Source organism: Chiloscyllium plagiosum, chromosome 29 (assembly GCF_004010195.1).
Source record: "Chiloscyllium plagiosum isolate BGI_BamShark_2017 chromosome 29, ASM401019v2, whole genome shotgun sequence".
Classification (NCBI taxonomy): Eukaryota; Metazoa; Chordata; class Chondrichthyes; order Orectolobiformes; family Hemiscylliidae; genus Chiloscyllium; species Chiloscyllium plagiosum.
The window spans coordinates 20,312,179-20,331,481 of NC_057738.1; the positions used below are offsets into that span (position 1 = coordinate 20,312,179).

Genomic DNA, 19,303 nt, shown 5'->3' on the forward strand with positions numbered 1-19,303 from the left:
GAACTATCTCTTAACAGCATTGTGGAAGTGCCTGCACCACATGTTGGAATGGTTGAAACTGATTGCTCACCATCATCATCTCTAGGGCAATTGATATGGACATTAAATGTTGGCCATGCCAGCAACACCCACATCCCATGAGTGAATCAAACAAACAAGGGCCACACTTCAGAAGTATTCATTTTTTTTGCGTGTGTGCTTTCTGGCATTTTGTGGTTCTGAAAAGCTTTTTTAAAAAGTACTTTGCAGATTTTCCAACAAAAAAGGTTAGATTAATGTCTATTTTTGTGAGAAGGAACATTCTTTTGAATACTTCTTAGAAAAGACCCTATTGTAAGGTTTGTGAGACAGTTCATGGAATCCTTACCGAGTGGACACAGGTCTATTGAGTCCATACTGATTCTCCGAAGAGTATCCCACTCAGACCCACTCCCCCTACTCTATCCATGTAACCCTGCATTTCCCCTTGTTTATCCACCTACCCTGCACACTTTGGGCAATTTTGGACTGTGGGAGGAAACCAGATCACCCAATGGAAACCCATGCAAACTCTGCACAGACAGTCAACTTGAGGGTGGAACCAAACCAAAGTCCCTGGTGCTGTGAGGCTGCAGTGCTAACCAATGAGCCATAGTGCCACCTGTTGTTGTATCAAGTATCACAATTAGTATGTACCATAACTTTAAGAGATATGTTCATTATATCATTGCATCATAATGTGTGGTCAGAAGGTACGAACATCTAGACTCCTTTTTTTTGTAAGTGTATTTATTAGCAAAAAAACTTTTTTTTTACTGTACAAAAATATAAAATTACTGAAAATATAACAAATACCAGTATAATTTAAAAAATGCAAATTACAATACGACTATCTACTAACTACTAATCTACCTTATAATACAAAACAAAACCAAACACTGTGCAAAACAACACCAATAAATAAGTAAGTGACTAATAAAACAACAAAAAAATACAAAAGAACACAAAATAACATTGCTCCCAAACAAAAAACAGGAGCGATGTATATATACCTGTATTAATTCAGGAGTCTTTGAGGAGAAAGTGAATTGAACCCAGGTCTCTGGCGCTGTGAGGCAGCAGTGCTAACCACTGTGCCACCGTGTCGCCCACAGGTATATATACCTGTATTAATTCAGGAGTCCCCCCTCCAGGCCCCAGGGCTCAGCAAACCGAACCATCCTGGTTAAACAAACACCCCTAATTAAGATAGCAGACAGATCTGTGTCCAAATAACTCAAAAAGGTCTACCATGCCTTATAAAAAAGGTCTGTTGTGTGGTGCTCCATATTTGTGAAAACATCCAAGGGAATGTGCTCCATAATTAATTTCCACTATACCAACACCCAATTCATCAGAGTATTCTTCCGTGCACAGTAAGTAAGAATAATAAATAGTTTCTTCACATACCCATGTAAAGATGATAAATTCGGTAGACCTAGGAGGAGAGATGTCAGGTCTAATTTAACTTCAATCCTCAACCCTCCCTATCTCCCCCGCCACAGCGCTCCAATAAACACAGAGCCTGTGGCATGTCCAGAAGCAGTGGGTAAGAGTATCTACACCTATTTTACATTTGGGACCCCTTTTAGACTCCATCTTAATAGTGACCACTTGAAGCATGATACTTTGATGAAACTGTACCCCCCTTTTTAATGGAACTGAGGTGCCTGTGACTGCAATATAGGTACATATCAGGGACTGTCATAAACATCTGTTGAATCGTTCAGTACCAGGTTACTCACACCTAGTTCTTATATTTCAGGAGCTGACATAAACATTGCCACATCAGATAGATACACTGCTAAAAACAAAGCCCACACACAACAACAGTTCATCAGGAAGATGTAATGTTAAAAACAAAAGCAGCAAGGGCATTTTCATGAGGACAAATTGGTAAGGAGCCAGTGTTTATACATGGACAGTGCTTACACAGAAGACAGGGAGTACTTATGGTCCAGTGGTCTCTGAGCCAGGATGCTCAGTGCAAGTACCACCTGCTGCAGATGTGTTTGTTAGCATTTCTGAATAGATTGCTTAGGAAAAATGCATACAACACAGTCTAAGCTGAAGAGGTTCTTTCATGGAAAACAGGAGGAGAATAATATCTATTAAGCAAAACAGCGCCAGAGAAAATTGGAAGAAGACACTAGTATCTATTTTCTGTAACACATAGTAAATCAAATCCAGACAGTAAGGCAGCAGAGATATTATCGCTGAGTTTGCACATTCTCCACACGACAGTTAGATTGGCAAAGACAAATTAATTCTATTTTACTGCTAACTAAAGAAAGATAATAAAGCCTGATATTGTTAGATTAACTGAAAATTAAATCTAGATGGTATGCAGCAAGTTTCAGAATGAACAGAGCAGTGACAGATGGAGAAGGAGAGAGGACCTGAGAATCAATGACAATGCAGACATGTTCTCAGGTTGTTAGATGTAATGCGAGTGGAAACCTGTGACAGTAGCAGGGAGGAAAGTAATAACAGGCAACTGCTGTAGGCTCCTTGGGCAAAGTTGTCAGATTGATATAGAGTTGTTTGAGCAAATTAAAGGGACTTCTACAAAAGACTGGAAAGTAATATCAATTGAGGGAAAATGGTGATTTTTAAAATGTAAGGGCGTAACATAGCACATGATAGGACATCTCAGTACATAACTTGTAGCTGACATTGAGCAGCATAGCTAAGTTAGCCTGTACCAGAGGAACCTTAAAGACCAGTGATGTCCCTATACTGTAATTGAATTTGATGGGACGGTTCAGGCTACAGCAACTAATAGGAGGCATACATCCTGTTTTCAATTTAAAAATAATTGAGCCAATTTTAGAGAATTGACAGAAAAATCAAAGAATGGAAGAAAGCAGAAAGATTTGTATTTACATAGCTTTCATGATCACCAGAAATCTGAAATTGCTTTATAAACAATAAAATACCTTCAAGGTATAATCACTGCTGGAAAGTGATTTAATTGGGAAACTGTATGTCAAAAGTCCTGCCCCATGCGCCCAAAGATCTATGGATTGAGAATTGGCCTGTTACGTCGCGTGAAGGCCTACACAAGAAACTAGGAACCTTGAGTAGACACCATTCTCAAACCCAAGGACAGCTAATATCAATATGCAAGGAAAAACACACTGAGAAAGTTGAATACTTTTGAGGATAAATTGGAACACTCTCAGCTAATCTAGATTTAACAGATCATTTGTCCATCTGTAGTTCCCCATTCAGTATAAGGAAATCACTTTGAAAGCTGATGTTTCCAAACAAGACCAATCCCCCACCTCGTCTCCCCTTCACCCCCACCCGTAACAAGTCCCATTCAATGATCACCTCACGTTTATTGATTTGAATTGGCTCATTTTTGTTTTCAAATTCCGCTGTGGCTTTGCCATCCACTACTTTTGCAATGTTCTTCTGAACTCTGCACTCCTGCATCTCTCTTCTTTCCTTTGCTTCTACGTTGACATCCTCTCTGGGTACTGAGCTCTGCAGTCCCTTGGCTAAACCTCTTCACTTCTTGGTGCTCCTTAAAACATATCTCTTTGACCAGATATTTATGGTCACTTCACCTGATTTTGTTTCAATCATTCAGAATGTGGGTGTCACTGGTAAGGGTTTGTTGCCCATCCTGATTTGAATTGAGCAGCTTGAACCATTACACAGGGCACAAATCACATCGATATGGTGATTTTCAGTCACATCGAGACCACATCAATATGGATCTGGAGTTACACGTAGACAGGCTGACCAGATAAGGATGGCAGCCATCAGGCACCAGATGGGTTTTTATGACAATTGAAAATGGTTACAGGATTGTCAAGAGGCCAGCTTTTAATTCCAGATACGTATTGAATTCACATTTCACCACCTGCTGTGGTGGGATTCAAGCCCATGTCCCCACAGCATTAACCTGGGGTTGGAGACTGGTAAAGAGTGACATTACCAGTATGTCACCACTTCTCTTTCTATGAGCCAATACGCCTATATGAAGCATTTTCATGTATTTTGCTACATTAAAGACATGACAGAAATGCAAGTTCTTGTTGTACTAGAGAAGGATCCAACAAATGTACAAAAGTAAACTGAGTTGCTGTGAAAGGATATTGGGCCAATAAGTAAAAGGAAAGAGAGCTTGCAGTATTCAAGAGGATTGGGTGCATTCAAGACAGTGAAAGCAATGAAGAAATGTGGCTAGTGATAGATAAAGGTGAGAGTGATAGAGAGAGAGAGAGACCAACAGCTGTGTATCAAGCCTTTGAAGCAAGCACATTAGTATACACAGCAGATGAGGGTACTGGTGCAGCCTGTAAACAGGCTGTCAGAGGATATTTTGAGATAAGATCTGAGATAAATGTCGCAAAGAACACAAACATCATGCTCATTAATAGTACATACTGCTTCATATCCAATTGGAACAAATCCTATAAAATGAGAGTGTCAGAAGAAGGACTCTACCTCAAATCTTAACCTTTTAAAATTTAAATAATTTTAAAAATAGTGGAGAATTATAAGCAAGGGTTTCTTGTGGGAAGGAATTACCAATAAAAATACAGAACTGAAATTGCTGGAGAAACTCAGCCGGTCTAGCAGCATCTGTAGAGAGAAAGCATAGTCAGCTTTTTGAGTCTGAACTTGAAATGTTACCTCTGCTTTCTCCTTCCAGATGATGCCAGACCTCCAGAGTTTCTCCAGATATTTCTGTTTTGTATCAGATCTCCAGCATCTGCTATTCTTTGTTTTGTTCTCCTACCAAAGACAATGCCACTTATCAGGCAGCGATTCTTTACTTAAGATGAGACTTGGTTCCCCAACCCTGCCCCCCACAATTCTAGTCATGTCAGACAATGCCTCAGACAACTTGGCCATCAAGTATTCAGCGACTGCTTTAAAGAGAATTCTCACTCAAACAGAATTTCAAACTGGATGCAGATTTGAAATAATGGTGCCATGGAGATATCGGATAAATGAATGTTTGAAGTTGTTTTAAAGGTGTAGAACAGATATAATAAGCTACATTAGAAATTTGCCAACCAATTTCCTGTAGCATTGCTCATGAATGGGGTAATGGGGAACTGTAAGGTAATGTTCAAATGAAATGAGATTATAGGGGAGGAGAGAATTGGACTCGGCAACAGGTATCATTTAGACCCCATGTTAAAAGCTTACATTGTATCCTCAATTTTATCTTTCACGTTTAAGTTCCTGCCATTCACATATTAAAGTGAATTAACTTTCGTACATATTGCATTGAAGTTAACTATCCCAGGTGAATGTAAAAGATTCAATGGCAATATTCAACAAGGGGTAGGGCCATTCCTCCAATGCCCCAAACATCTTTTATTTATGAACCAGCACCACCATAAAAGCACTGGTTTCTTTAGATCATTGCTGTGTCTGGGACATTGCTCTACGCAAATTGGCTGTGGTGCTTACCTAAAAACAGCAGTGACTATATTTCAAAAATAATTCATTGGGCTAACGGTCTTTGAGACATCCTTAGATTTTGAAAGATACTATGCAAATGAAGCTTTTTACAGGCTTTCTCTCTCCAGCTGATTCTACACACTGTAAAGACACCTTCTAACCAGTAGTATGTACGGGAATCAATATAATCTTGTACCATTTTAGGATATTGTAAAGCACCACTCAAGTGATGTAGAATTTTGTCACGAAAACAGAGCTAGCTCATGGCAATACTGTAGCAAAGAAAACCTGCTTTTCTTATCCAGGTTGGCATGTATGTGACTCCAGTCCAACACCACTGCATGGCTAACTCGTAAATGACCGAAATGTCCAACCAAACCACTCGGTTTAGTTAACCACTAAAGCCTGTTATGGACCAGGCCAGACCCCCTCAAAATATTTTAAGAAGGTAGCCCAGACCCTAACGTTTTCTTATTTTAAAGGCAGATGTGACGTGGATATTCCAGGTGTGATGCAGCTAGTCAAACCTAACGGCTTTAAGCAAAACAAAGTTTATTTAAACACTACAGTTGAAATATGAGCAAAAGAAAATGGAATTTAGAATAACAACTATTGGAAAACTTAACCGGCACGACATAACAACCTAACTAAGGAGCTGTTCCAATTCCCGTAATATTCCATAAACACACCCTTTGGCAAAGGTAAATTCCAACACAGGTTCTTACAGGCAGGAGAGATTTCAGAGAGAAAACTCAGTCAGGGATCATCTGCTGAAACATGGAGCCTTCTTGCATTGTAGCAGCATCTATTACTGTTGCCAGCTACTCCTCTGCTGCAATTAAACCAAACTAGAAAAAAAAACTGAACTGGGAGAACTGGCCACTCCCCTGCCATTATTAAAGTAGACATTTCCACATATTTAAGCACCTCTGTCTTTACGACCTCTCTTGAAAAAAACCCAAAGACAAAATAACCTCGTTCAAGTGACAGCATCATCACAAGCCCAAAGCCACTACCATGGTTCAAGAAGGAAGCACTTTTTCACCTTCTCTGGGCAACTGTGCACTGGCACAGTGTTTAGCACTGCTGTGTCACAGCACCAGGAGCCGGTTTAATTCCCCTCTTCGGTAACTGTGTGGGTTTCCTCCAGGTGCTCCGGTTTCCTCCCATTGTCCACTGTGCAGGTTAGGTGGATTGGCCATGCTAAATTACCCATAGTGTCCAGGGATGTGCAAACTAGATTGATTAGCCATGGGAAATGCAGGGTTACAGGGATATAGTAGAGGGGGTGGGTCTGGATGGGATGCCTTTCAGAGAGTTGGTGTGGACTTGATGGGCCAAATGGCCTGCTTCCACTGCAGGAATTCTATGAGCTGGGGATAGGCAGTAAACGCAATGTAAATGATGGACAAGAAAAGAATATCTACTCCAACAAGTCATCCCTGCACTGACAGTGACTGAGATATCATGACTAGGCACTTCTTATCCCAGGCTTGCTCCCTACCCCAACCACCACTATAACCCACAGCATTTAATTCCCTGAGAGACACCCCTGAGTCAACAAGGGAAGAAATATTCTTTGTTGGGTATGTTTGAAGGATTGTCCTGAACTCTAAATGATTCTGTCATGCTCTTTAAGGATGATAACATGCTATTCATGCTCTATCTTGCCTGTGACTCTAGCCTCACTCAGATGTCCAATTTTAAATTGGACAATCCAGATTATAGCCTGTCTGGCACGAAGGTACTAGTATTTCATGCCTTACTACATTTCCTCTTTGAAGCAATAGGCTGTGCTGATTCCTTTCTCCATCTCTTCCAACTTCAGAACAAGTAGGACACTGAAAATCACTTGTTTCCACATTTTATCCAAGCCCTTGAACTTTATTGACTCCTGAACCATGATAAATCTCCGAACCTGATTACATCATCACCTAGTGGCACAATGGCTGCAAGTATTAACGGCCTCAAGCATTGGCTACCCCTGCCCAAATAATTGGTTCTTGCCCACCTTCAAAAGTGGTTTAGAAAGCTGCTGACTTATATCAAATGCAGTAATTCAAGAAGGACCACCTCTCATGGCAGCTAAGGATTAACCATAAAGATCAGGCTGAGAAAAAAAATCAAAATGCACTAAAAAGAATAAGAGATTCTGGAAATTCCTTATTGAAATTCCTTAGGTAATCAAAGGATCATTTCAAGTATGAATAACTATAAAGTAATCCATGGCATTGGAACGGGAAAGCTACTGTGTTCAATTTATTGAAACGTAAATTCAGGCCTGAGTTTAGAAAGTTCCTGCTCATACACAAAGTAATCAGAATTCAGTGGCAGTAACTGTTAGTTTGTATATTTTTGTATAAAAATAATAATTATACTTTGATTGAAAGCTAGGTGTGGATAGCGTGGAAAAGCAATAGGATTTGATAATGGAGAGTTTATGAAGCATTAAGCGACACTTCAAGTCCATAAATTTATTGGAAAGCTGAAATACTGGGACTTATAGCAAGCTAGACATGGCAGAATTGGCCTATGCTGTTCTTAATCTAACTGTTATCAGAGCAATTTGATGTTACCTCTTTCTGCTGTACTCTCTCAGTCAGGAAAATCTTATCTTCTTCTTCACAAGCAATAAGCAATGGCAAAAGAAGACAAGAAATTTTCCTCAGGTGTAGCCATCGTTCCAGAAGGAGCAATCTCACCTCTGAGTCAGAAGATGTCAATTTAAGAGAATTGAGTGTATAATCTAGGCTGGTAGTCCTTCATAGTAGTGCTGCACTCAGGAGGTGTAATCTTCCAGCTAAAATGTTAAACTGAATCCCCATCTTTCCCCTCAATTGAATGTAATAAAACTCTGGGACATTACTTTTAAGAGGAAAGTTCTGCCTGGTGTCATGGACATTATATATCCGTGAAATGACATCACTCACTTAAACTATTTGTCATCAGTTTTGTGGGAACTGGTTGTGTACTATTTGGCTACAATGTTTCTTAAGACAGTGACTGCATTTCAGAAATAAATCATTGACTGTTAAGTGCTTTGGGATGTGCTGAGATCGTGAAAGATCTGCACAAATGCAAGTCTTCCTTTCTCTCTCCCCTATGACTCCCTTGATCTAGCAGTTTCACATTGCCTGTCCCTTCTCCACTGGCCCCATGAGGAAAGCCTTATTATCCTCGACTCAGTACTTCGATCAGCAATGGCAAAGTGAAGATGTAAGGACTTGCTCAGCTGCATTATATTGGGAGCACCATTCCTATTCCTCTGAGTTCTCTGTCTGAATAGAGTCTCTTTTTAATACATCATCTATTGTCTACAGAGAGAGGAAGATAAAGACACATCAGAATGTAGAGTGCTGATAAATTTATCAATGAAAATGTTTCCATACAGTAAATCCCCATCACATTAAAAAAATGTGAACATGAGTGGAAGATACTCACTGCTTCTCTGAGAAATGTGCTGATTGTTTCTGCAAGGAAGATTGTTGAGATAACTCACAGATGAAGTAGTTATTGGTGAGTTATTGTCTGATTCACAAGTGAATGTATAAATCACATTGTAGGGGAAGATGCTGAGCATGCTGATTATCGCAGACACTTTGGATAGGTATAGACTTTGCCTGATGGTGTAAAATGAATGATAGCAAAAAGGCAGCAGGTTTTACATCTCCCAAGGGGCGTTCAGATTGCATTCAATTTAGAGCTAGGCTGTTTAGGAGTGACATCAGGGAAGACTTGCTCACACATGTAATAAAAATGTTTGGGATCATTGTAATCCTTTGCATGTCAGTTACAGCTGAACTAGATTACTCGTATTATATCTTCACGCTCTTAGTTTATCGCAAGATTTTCTTTATATGCACTTTATGTACAGTTATTACAACCAAAACCTCCTGTTAAGCAAAGTGTCTCTGCGTTTTTTACTTAACTGTCCATTTGTTCAAATCCTACAATGGTAGCTGGTAGATGATAAATTCAATAAATATGTATTATGATTTTAAAAATAACCAGTCTCGATAATGGTAACCATTGAGCTACTATCCATTAGGAGAGGCGATGCCCTAGTGATATTATCACTGGGTTGTTAAACCAGGTGATCCAGTAATGTTCTGGGACACAGATTCAAATCCTGCCATTGCAAATGGTAGAATTCGAATTCAATAAAAATCTGGAATTAGGAGTCTAATGATGACCAGGAATATATTGCCAATTGTCAAGAAAAACCCATCTGGTTTATTGATGTCCTTTAGGGAATGATCCTTACCTGGTCTAGCCTACATATGACTCCAGACCCACAGCAATGTTGTTGACTCTTCACTGCCCTCTGGGCAAATAGGGATAGCCGATAAATGCTGGCCTAACAAGTGATGCCCTCATCTCATGAATGTATTTTTAAAAAATTGTTGGAAAAACTCATCTGGTTCACAAGTATCTTTTAGGGGAGGTAATCTATCATCCTCATCTGGTCTAATCTACATGATATTTCCAACCCCCCAGGAATGGCATTTACTTTTAGCAGCTCTCTGAATTGGCCCACCAAGCCATTCAGTTAAAGGGCAATTAGAGATGGGTACAAATGTTGGCCTTTTCTATAGCAGCCACATCTTTTGAAAGAATATAGAAAAAATAAGTTACCAAGACAGATAATTGGAGTTAAGCTACAGATCAGAGAAGATCTAATTGAATAGCAAAATAGGCTTTGATGGTTTATATGGTTCACTCCTGTTCTTGTACTCATTCCCACGTACATAATTATTTATTTTGGTTGAAGTCACTGGAAATTTGTACGTATTTTAGCTGCATCAGTGGTGTTGGAGGTGGCAAAAGAGACATGGGTTTGGTAGCAATGAGGAATGTGGTTGTTGGGGGTTCAAACAGTGACCCAAACACAAGAGCAAGGTCTAGCTATGTACCCAGCTCAGGAGGTTCAAAAATGGATGAAGTCTTCTGAACTGGGGAGGAAGCCAGTAACTTGAAAACCAGAATAAGATATTTATTAATGCATGTCTTTCTTGGTTCCAATTGGGTGCTGAGGTAAAATGGATGGTCTTGATTGAGATGCTAAAAGCCACATGGAACAGTCTTGATGTGAACTTGGAAAGTGTTGCAAAAAAGATGCGAAAATTTCTATTTCATGAAGTAGAAATGATCTTAACACCTTTCCTCTGGGTTTTCTCATGAGGTTTTTTGAAAAGGTTAGGCAGACAGGATTTTACTTCCAAATTTCTCTTTCTCCCCATTGGGAAATCATTAGGTGTCTTATCTCTTCTCCGCTCCCAAATTGTGTTTGTAACCAAATGTTCAGCTGCTGTGGTACAAATCGGTGTTCTGTCATTCATGGGTTTTGTACAGTGGCATTGCCAACATTCTGTGCTGGCTAAAGAAATTGTTGCAAGACACTTCACTTTACGTGGAGATTTAATTTGTTTTCCCTCTTTGTTCCTTAGTGGGACGGTGTTGGACCGCTTCCAGAAGCAACAGACCCACCAAAGGGCATACAGCTCCTATGGCATCCCTCAATAGTCAAACCCTACCTCACACTTTTGTCAGAGTGCTCAAATCCAGATACCCTTGAGGGGGCAGCAGGAGCCTTACAGAATTTGGCTGCGGGGAGCTGGAAGGTAAGTCATTCAAAGTTGTGCTTGCAAATATTATTTTCTGCCTTTGTTGTTTTTCCTGCCTTTAAAATTCTTATTGCAGTTATCAAATCCGTGAATAATTGCAGTACTCCCAACTCTACAACCTTCACTAGCCAACCCTCCCAAAACCTTTGCCCTCTGCCAATTCTGGTGTCTTGTGCATCATTGAATTTCTGCCCTTAATTCCTATAAAGCCTTCTCCAAATCATTCTGTCTCTCTGTCTCACCTGCTCCTTTCAGATATTCCTTTGCTGTCCTTATGTCAATCCATAGGTGGTTTACTGTCTTTTTTTTTGTTTGCACTCATGCAAAGTGCATTGAAACATTTTGCTGAGTTATTTGAGCTATACAAGTGAAAATTCATGTAGCTGTGCTAGCTGTAGTAAGGGGTTAGATATTGCCAGAATCTTTTAGCCAGTGGAATTTGTGACCCTTCTAAATTAGAAGCTCAACTGTGAGAGTACTCACTTTGATTTTGAATTATCAGTGAGATTAACCTGCATCCATTAAGCTTTCTTTACTCAATTTTGTTTCTGCTTTGTTCTGGTACTCTTGTGTCATTATCTCCAAAATAGTTCACTTGCAATATTTATTCAAAGAGAGCAAATTGATGCCATTAATTTAGACAGACTAAACATTTCTGGTTTCTAGACCAAGCTCCTCGGATGCTGCCTGAATTGCTGTGCTTTTCCAGCACCACTAATCCAGAATCTGGTTTCCAGCATCTGCAGTCATTGTTTTTACCTCACTATCATCAGATGCCTGCTTGTTAAGGGTTAGATGGCAGTAAATGTTCCCTCCATCAGTGCAAAAGAGTAGGGCATTGAGTAGAGGCTAAATATGGAATGGGAAAATCAGATTGTCAAATACCTCCTAATAGCTTGTAATTGTTCAAGGTACATCTCAGTTTAGGAATAATGCCAGACATGATAGGCCAAATTTTTTTTTGGCTTGCACACTTGAGCCATGCGTTGCTTCACACACTATTTTTTGCTCTTGCATACCAGAGAGAGATACTCAGCGTAGTTTGCGATTCACACCAGAGTACATGAAGAGTAGACTGTGCGGAAGACCAGTCTCAAATCTCGAACACAGTACCTCAGCTCCCAACAGTGATCAATGGTCCCTTGTACCTCGCCCTACATGCATCAGAGCTTGCTGTACCTTCCATGCCAACCATGCCCTTAAAATCACCCATGTGACCTTGATATCCCCTGTGAATCCACCATTGCCAGTCACCAACTATGTACACATCATCAGATTTCATGCAATACTAATGGAATATACTATATATTCCTTCAAGGAGAAGAATAAACCTCTCACCAACTGACAAATGCTTTCTTTTCAATGATATAGAAGATGCATTCTTCCAAGTGGAAGAAACCTTGCAATACTTGTAATCCTATTAATTTGCATCATGTCAACAGGACAATCTGATATAACAACTTTCGAAACTGTCATTCTTTCTCAACCAATGGAACAACAACTGTATTGAAACCCAATAGCAGTTGAAGCTCAGCTAAGCATTAATAATGTCCACCAATATCTAAAAAATGAGTATGTCAGAGAAGGATAAAACAGAAGGTGGTCATTTCAGTTTCACAGTAGAAAACCTGTCAATTGATGTAAGGGAACAGGTTATATTTTTACTCATGAGGACTAGTTTTTAAAGTATTGGAAGCACAAAGTATTGGTCAAGTGGTTAGATCTTTTAAAATATTAAATCCGTTGTTTAATCAGCCAGAGCCATGTGTTTTAGAGTAGAAAGGATGGCCATACAGGCCGAGAGGACATTTTGCTACATTTTCCACTGCGTAATGCTGCTTTCTGACTTTGAAAAAATAGTGTAATGCATATGGGTAAGTACACATGACTGGGAACTGTAAAGATCAACTTCACTTTTCAGGATGGAAACCTATGATGATTCACTCCACTAAAAACACATTTACATTACAACTCAACGGCAATAGAGACATGTGAATGCGTGAAAACACTTTACACTCCCCTTTCGGTAGGTTCCAAACTCTTCAGCAGCATGTACAAATTCTTCACGATCTCTCAAACTGCCATGCTTCTAAGGAGCTTCGAAAGCCCTGCACCACCAAATAAAATTGTTAAGTGATAGAAAATCCTGTTCCTGTGCCCAATTAAAAATGGGTAATCACAGCTTCGCCAGGACAGAGTGCATTTTGCTCATGAAGCACTCCCATCCCTCAAAGAGACCAGAGAAAAATGGTTACCAAATCAGAAATGTGAAGAAAAATTGGATTTCCTCTAGAAACAATCAAGTGTGGATATTCGCATACCAAACTGCACTCCACGCTTGCACAAGTATTCAGCTCAGAGCAACTAAAGAAGATGAAAGAAAAGTACAGATCCACCAGTATTGTGCTGGGCTCAAGTGATTAAATTATGATGGCAGGTTGCATACACAAGGCTTTTAATCCTTCAGGCATAGCAAATGAATAAGTGATCTAATTAAGGTGTTATAATATTATTAAATGAATTGACATGTGGACACCGATAAATTTTTCCCTTCAGTAAGGGATCTAGAGCAAGGAGCGTAATGTTAAAATTATAGCTAGACCACTCAGTGGTGATGTCATTGCTTACTGGAGTTTAAGTAAATGAAAGGCTGCCTTATTGAAACACAAAGGATTCTTTGGGACTTGTCTGGTTGGATGCGATGTGGTTGTTTCCCCTTATGGGAGAGTCTAGGACCAGAGGGCAGAAGCTCAGTGTAAGGAAGTAAGGGATCACCCACTGAAGACAGAGATGAGAAGGAATTTCATCTCTCATAATGAATCTAATGAGCCTGTGCAGAGGACTGTAGAGGTTAAGTAATTTAATATATTCAAGGCTGAGATTGACATCTTTTTAATCAGTAAGGGAATCAAGGATTATAGGGAAAAGGCAGTAGAGTGGAGTTGAGAGTTATCAGATCAGCCATGATCTCATTGAATGGCGGAGCAGACTCAGTGGGCTGAATGGCCATTTCTGCTCCTACGTCTTATGGTCTTAGTACCTTATAATCAGAAGCCCTTCTTCAAACAGAGAGGAATGGAATCTCCTGGATCTTTCTCTCCGAAAGCTGCTGAGACTAGGTCAATTGAAAATTTCTGAACTGATTTAATTGATTTCTTGCTAGGCAAGAGTATTAACGCGACAAAATGTCAGTGGGTAAATGGAATTAAGATACAGATCAGCCACGATTTAATTAAATGGCAGAACAGGCTTGAGGTGCTTATTGTCTGACTTCTCTTACTATATGCCTAAATATAAATGATTAAATAAAGCAATTGAAATGTAATGATTTTATAAGTAAGAAATTATTGACCAGCCCTTAAGCCTTTTAAATTCTCTGAGTTTCTTTTGTTCTCTATTATTTTATTTTTATTCTTCTCCAAATTCAAAAGGATTGAATACCTCTTAAGTGCTATAGCTGGCTATTTTACACACAAAGAATTCCACAAAGTGATTTTTAAAATTTATTATTTGTGGGATGTGGGCATTGCTGGCTGGCCAGTATCTATTAGGTAGGTAAAAACAATGACTGCAGATGCTGGAAACCAGATTCTGGATTAGTGGTGCTAGAAGAGCACAGCAGTTCAGGCAGCATCCAAGGAGCAGCAAAATCGACGTTTCGGGCAAAAGCCCTTTGCCTGTCCCTATTTGCCCTTTGAGAAGGTGGTGGTGAGCTGCCTTCTTAAACCGCTGCAGTCCACCTGCTGTGAGCTGGCCCACAATGCCATTAGCGAGGGAATTCCAGGATTTTGACCCAGTGACACTGAAGGAATGGCAATGTTATTCCAAGTCAGGATGGTGAGTGGCTTCGAGGGGAACTTGAAGATGGTGGTCTTTCCATATATCTGCTGCCCTTGTTCTTCAAGATGGAAATGGTCGTGAGTTTAGAAGGTGCTGTCTGAGGATCTTTTGTGAATTTCTGCAGTGTATCTTGTAGATAGTAAACATTGCTGCTACTGAGCTTCAGTGTTGAAGGGAGTGGATGCTTGTGATGTAGTGCCAATTAAGCGGGCTGCTGTGTTCTGGGTGTTATCAAGCTTTTTGAATGTTGTTGGGGCTCCACTCATCCAAGCAAGTGGGGATTATTCCATCACATTTCTGACTTGTGCCCTGTAGATAGTGGACAGGCTTTGGGGAGTCAGGAGGTCTGTTACTTGCCACAGTATTCCTAACCTCTGCTGTAACCACTGTGTTTATGTGGTGAGTCCAGTTGAGTTAATGTGATAATTGAGTTAATTGCGATAACGACATGACAACCTGCTTCGTGTTATTGGTTGAGGAGTAAATATTGGTCACAGAGTCATAAAGTCATGCAGCATGGAATCAGACCCTTCAGTCCAACTCATCTCACCTGACCTGGCATCTCAAACTGACCTAGTCCCATTTGCCAGCATTTGACCCATATGCCCCTGAATCATTCCTATTCATATAATCATCCAGATTCCTTTTAAATGTTGTAATTGTACCCGCCATCACTGTTTCTGTTGGCAGTCATTCCAAACATGCAGCTTAGAGTAAAGGGAAGACCTTTTAGAATGGAGATAAGGAGAAACTTCTTCAGCCAGACAGTGGTAAATCTATGGAATTCATTCCCACAGAAGACTGTGGAGGCCAGATCATTGAGTATATTTAAGACTGAGATAGATAGGTTCTTGAGTATCAAGGGGATCAAAGGTTATGGGGAGAAAGCGGGAGAATCGGATTTAAGAAACTTATCAGCCACTTACGATTGAATTGCAGAGCAGATTCAATGGGCTGAATAGCCTAATTTCTGCTCCTATGTCTCGTGGTCTTATTATCACCCTCTGCATGAAAGCATTACCCCTCAGGCCCTTTTTAAAGTTTTCACCTTTCCCCTTAAATTTACGCCCTCTAGTTTTGAACATCCACACCCTAGGATAAAGATCTTGGCTGTTCAGCCTATCCCTGTCCCTTGCGACTTTGGCCACACGTCAGCCTCCTATGCTCCAAGGAAAAAAGCCCCAGCCTATTCAGCCTCTTCCTATAACTCAAACCCTCCAGCCCTGGCAATGTCCTTGCAGAGCTTTTCTGCACCCTCTCAAGTTTAACAACATCTTTCCTATAGAAGGGTAAGTAGAATTGTGTGCATTATTCTAAAAGTGGTCTATCCAGTGTCCTGTACAGCTGCAACATGACCTCCCAACTCCTATACTCTACGCACTGACCAATAAAGGCAAGTGTACCAAATACCTTCTTCACTACTCTGTCAATCCACGACTCCACTTTCAAGAAACTATGTACCTGCATCCCCAAGTCTCTATGTTCAGAAACACTCCCCAGGGCCCTATCAATAACTGTAAAGACCCTGCCTTGGTTTGCCTTACCGAAATAATATACCTAACATTTGTCTAAATTAAACTCCATCTTCCACTCTTCAGCCCATAGATCCATTTGATCAAGGTACGGTTGTACTCTGAGATAATCATCTTCACTGTCCACTACACCACCTATTTTGGTGTCATCTGCAAACTTAGTGTCACTAAATAGCTTTTAGACTGTGGGTAGCAGTCTGCTGAATCTGACCAGCACCTCACCCAAAGTCCCACTCTTACATGTTGAAAAACTTTGGCAGAATTAATAAATCAGGGGCTTCATCGTGATTAGTATTCTGTCATGATTAATGAAGGTCACGATCAGGGCCCTGGTTGAGATCAACTGACACGGTAGCCCAGGTACTAAAGCCAAGATAGGTATGACTTTGTCTCCTGCTAACACAGAATTAACCGAAAAAGCCATTGGGCAAATCTTGATTTCTTTATTCAGGTTATTGATTTCATTCACGCCTTTGGTTTGCATCTCACCTTTGTCCATAACTGACAGGAGAAGTAATTAGAATTTTTGGCTCTCAAGTTAATCTAATGTTGTTTTAAGACATTGTTTTGACATTTAAATAGGATGCTATTTGCATTAGGTTCAGAGTATGGCAAACAACAGCTGGAAGTCAAGAAGTTAGCATCTTAAATCCCATGTTAGGTCTCGGTTAAATAGATAAAGCTGCTGCTGTGTAAAAGCCCAAAATATTTCAATCAAATGAAGGTTTGATGTTCAAATTTTAATGTCATTAGCTTGTCTTAATAATCCTCAACAGGCCTTGCGAAGGCAAGTGAAAAATAAGATCCTTTTTCCTGATCTTGGCCATTCAGCAGTGGAAGGTCTTGACCTTTGTCAATTGAACTTACTAAAGGGGATTGCCAGTAACCCCTTAAAGATACTCTGTGGGTCTAAGATCTTTCTACACTTCTGTCTTGCTAACATATACTGAGGGCTCTTGTGGTGTCCCTACCTCTGAGCTAGGAAATACAGGTTCAAGTCTCACCTCTTCTGGACGTGTGCAATAACATCTCTGAACAGGTTGATATAGAACATACCTACAATCGTATAATGCAGAAAGAGACCATTCACCCAAATGGAGCTTGTGGTGGCACTTTAAAGAAATTGTGTAATTAGTTCTTTTATCTTGCACTTTGCCCAAAACCGTGCATTGTTTTTCCCTTTGCAAGGATTTATCGATTGCGTTTTGAAATTTGTTTCTTATGCTCAGCTTCCAACACTTGATAAGTAATATATTCAAGAATGTGGTTTTAACAGAATGTTGTTTATCTCCTTTCAAGTTCTTTTGCCAATTATTTGAAATCTTTCTACAATAAATACTCTGCCAGCAAAAATAGCTTCCCTTTGTATATCAGAACAGTTCCTAATTTTCAATATGGATTCAGAGCTTTCTCTGAAAATCCCAGGAATACTAGCAGTGTGTATAATCAGGAACATGGATTCAAGTTCTGAATTCAGCCTTTGAAAAGGCATCAACAGGATGCCCTATTTTGAGGATTGATGGCATCTGATTTGCTAGCTTCAAAATATTGACTAAAACATTGAAGGAGACTGCAGGGTTACATCCACACAGTTCTGATCGTGATATACACATCAATGAAACCAAAAGACTCTCACCTGGAAGGTTAATGGAAAGGGCTTTAGGGTGAATACCTGCTGTAGTAATCGAAGGGCTTTTTTATATCAGACTGCTGCAACAACAGCTCTGGTTATGAATCTCAATAAGAAATGTTCCACACACAATTTTCTTTGTGTTATATTCCAACTGTGCCAACTAACACAGGCAAATAAGGCTATAGTGCTGCATTTAGTGCACTTTTTCTATATGTTGATAAAGTGCGCCCCCAGAAAATCTCTGTGTGAATACTTGGCAAATTTACCAGAGGAATTCAACAGATCACTTCAGCTGGTAATTAGATGTGATGGAACAAAACTTCATCTTTGTCTCAAATCCTTTCCTTCAAGTAGATATTGGTGGGTTGACTACCAAATCCTATCAGGTATTTGATTTAAAAAGTGATGGTGGAGTTTGCATAGAGATAATTACTATACAAAATTATATCAAGCTGAGAATCAGAACAAGGGACAGTGGTTTTTGGGGATTTGTAAAGAGGAAAAGATATCCACTACATCTCCTGTGCTTTTCAAGTGAAACTTTACTTTGACTCTTTATTTTGACTTTTATACCTCTGGGAGGTAGCATTCTCCTAATTAAGAGTATCACACCTGGCTTACAGATACTCATTCGATGGATCGTATGTTTGGAACAGTCTCAAAATACAACCCTTCCTTCAAGGCAGACAATGTACAGTCACAAATATGCCATTGAGACTTGGTGAATAGAGGACAAAATGAATACATATTTGGTCTTAGATTTACAGAACACTAAAATATGCTATTAATTCTATATTTTCTTAAGGATAGATCCCAAGTTTCATTTACATTTTTAAAAATGTGTTTAAGAAGTTTGGAGACCACTAGTTAAGGTGATAACACTTCAAGGACTTTGGGGATTCTTTAAACTGCAAATCATTGTTCTCCCTCTCTGTACTAGACATTGTCCCTTTTAACATATTACTTAATGTTTGTGTGTGTGATTGACATCATGATTCTTCTTATTGTTTTCTGTATTAGCAGGTAACAAGATTTCTCTTTCTTTCACTCAACCTTGGCAATTGCTACTTCACTTTCTAGCAGGCTATATTTTGATTCATGATTAAAAAGGTTAAAACATTAGTTGGGACCAATCAAGACTAAGTTAAAAAGAGGGAAGTCCATTCTCCCTCCTCACCTGGTTTACTCACATTGTACAGCTTAAGTGCAATGACATTGCTAAAAAT

At 39.7% G+C, this 19,303-nt stretch overlaps 1 protein-coding gene across 7 annotated transcripts in view; it reads left to right on the forward strand.

Annotated features, from left to right (window-relative positions):
• The window catches only part of LOC122564410 (catenin delta-2-like), a 1,204,994-nt gene that overhangs the window by 1,126,500 nt on the left and 59,191 nt on the right, over window positions 1-19,303 (forward strand). For all 7 annotated transcript variants that reach the window (XM_043719228.1, XM_043719230.1, XM_043719231.1 and 4 more), the window contains one exon: window positions 10,896-11,069. In XM_043719228.1, coding sequence (XP_043575163.1) covers window positions 10,896-11,069 — 174 coding nt within the window. The remainder of the gene's footprint in view (window positions 1-10,895; window positions 11,070-19,303) is intronic.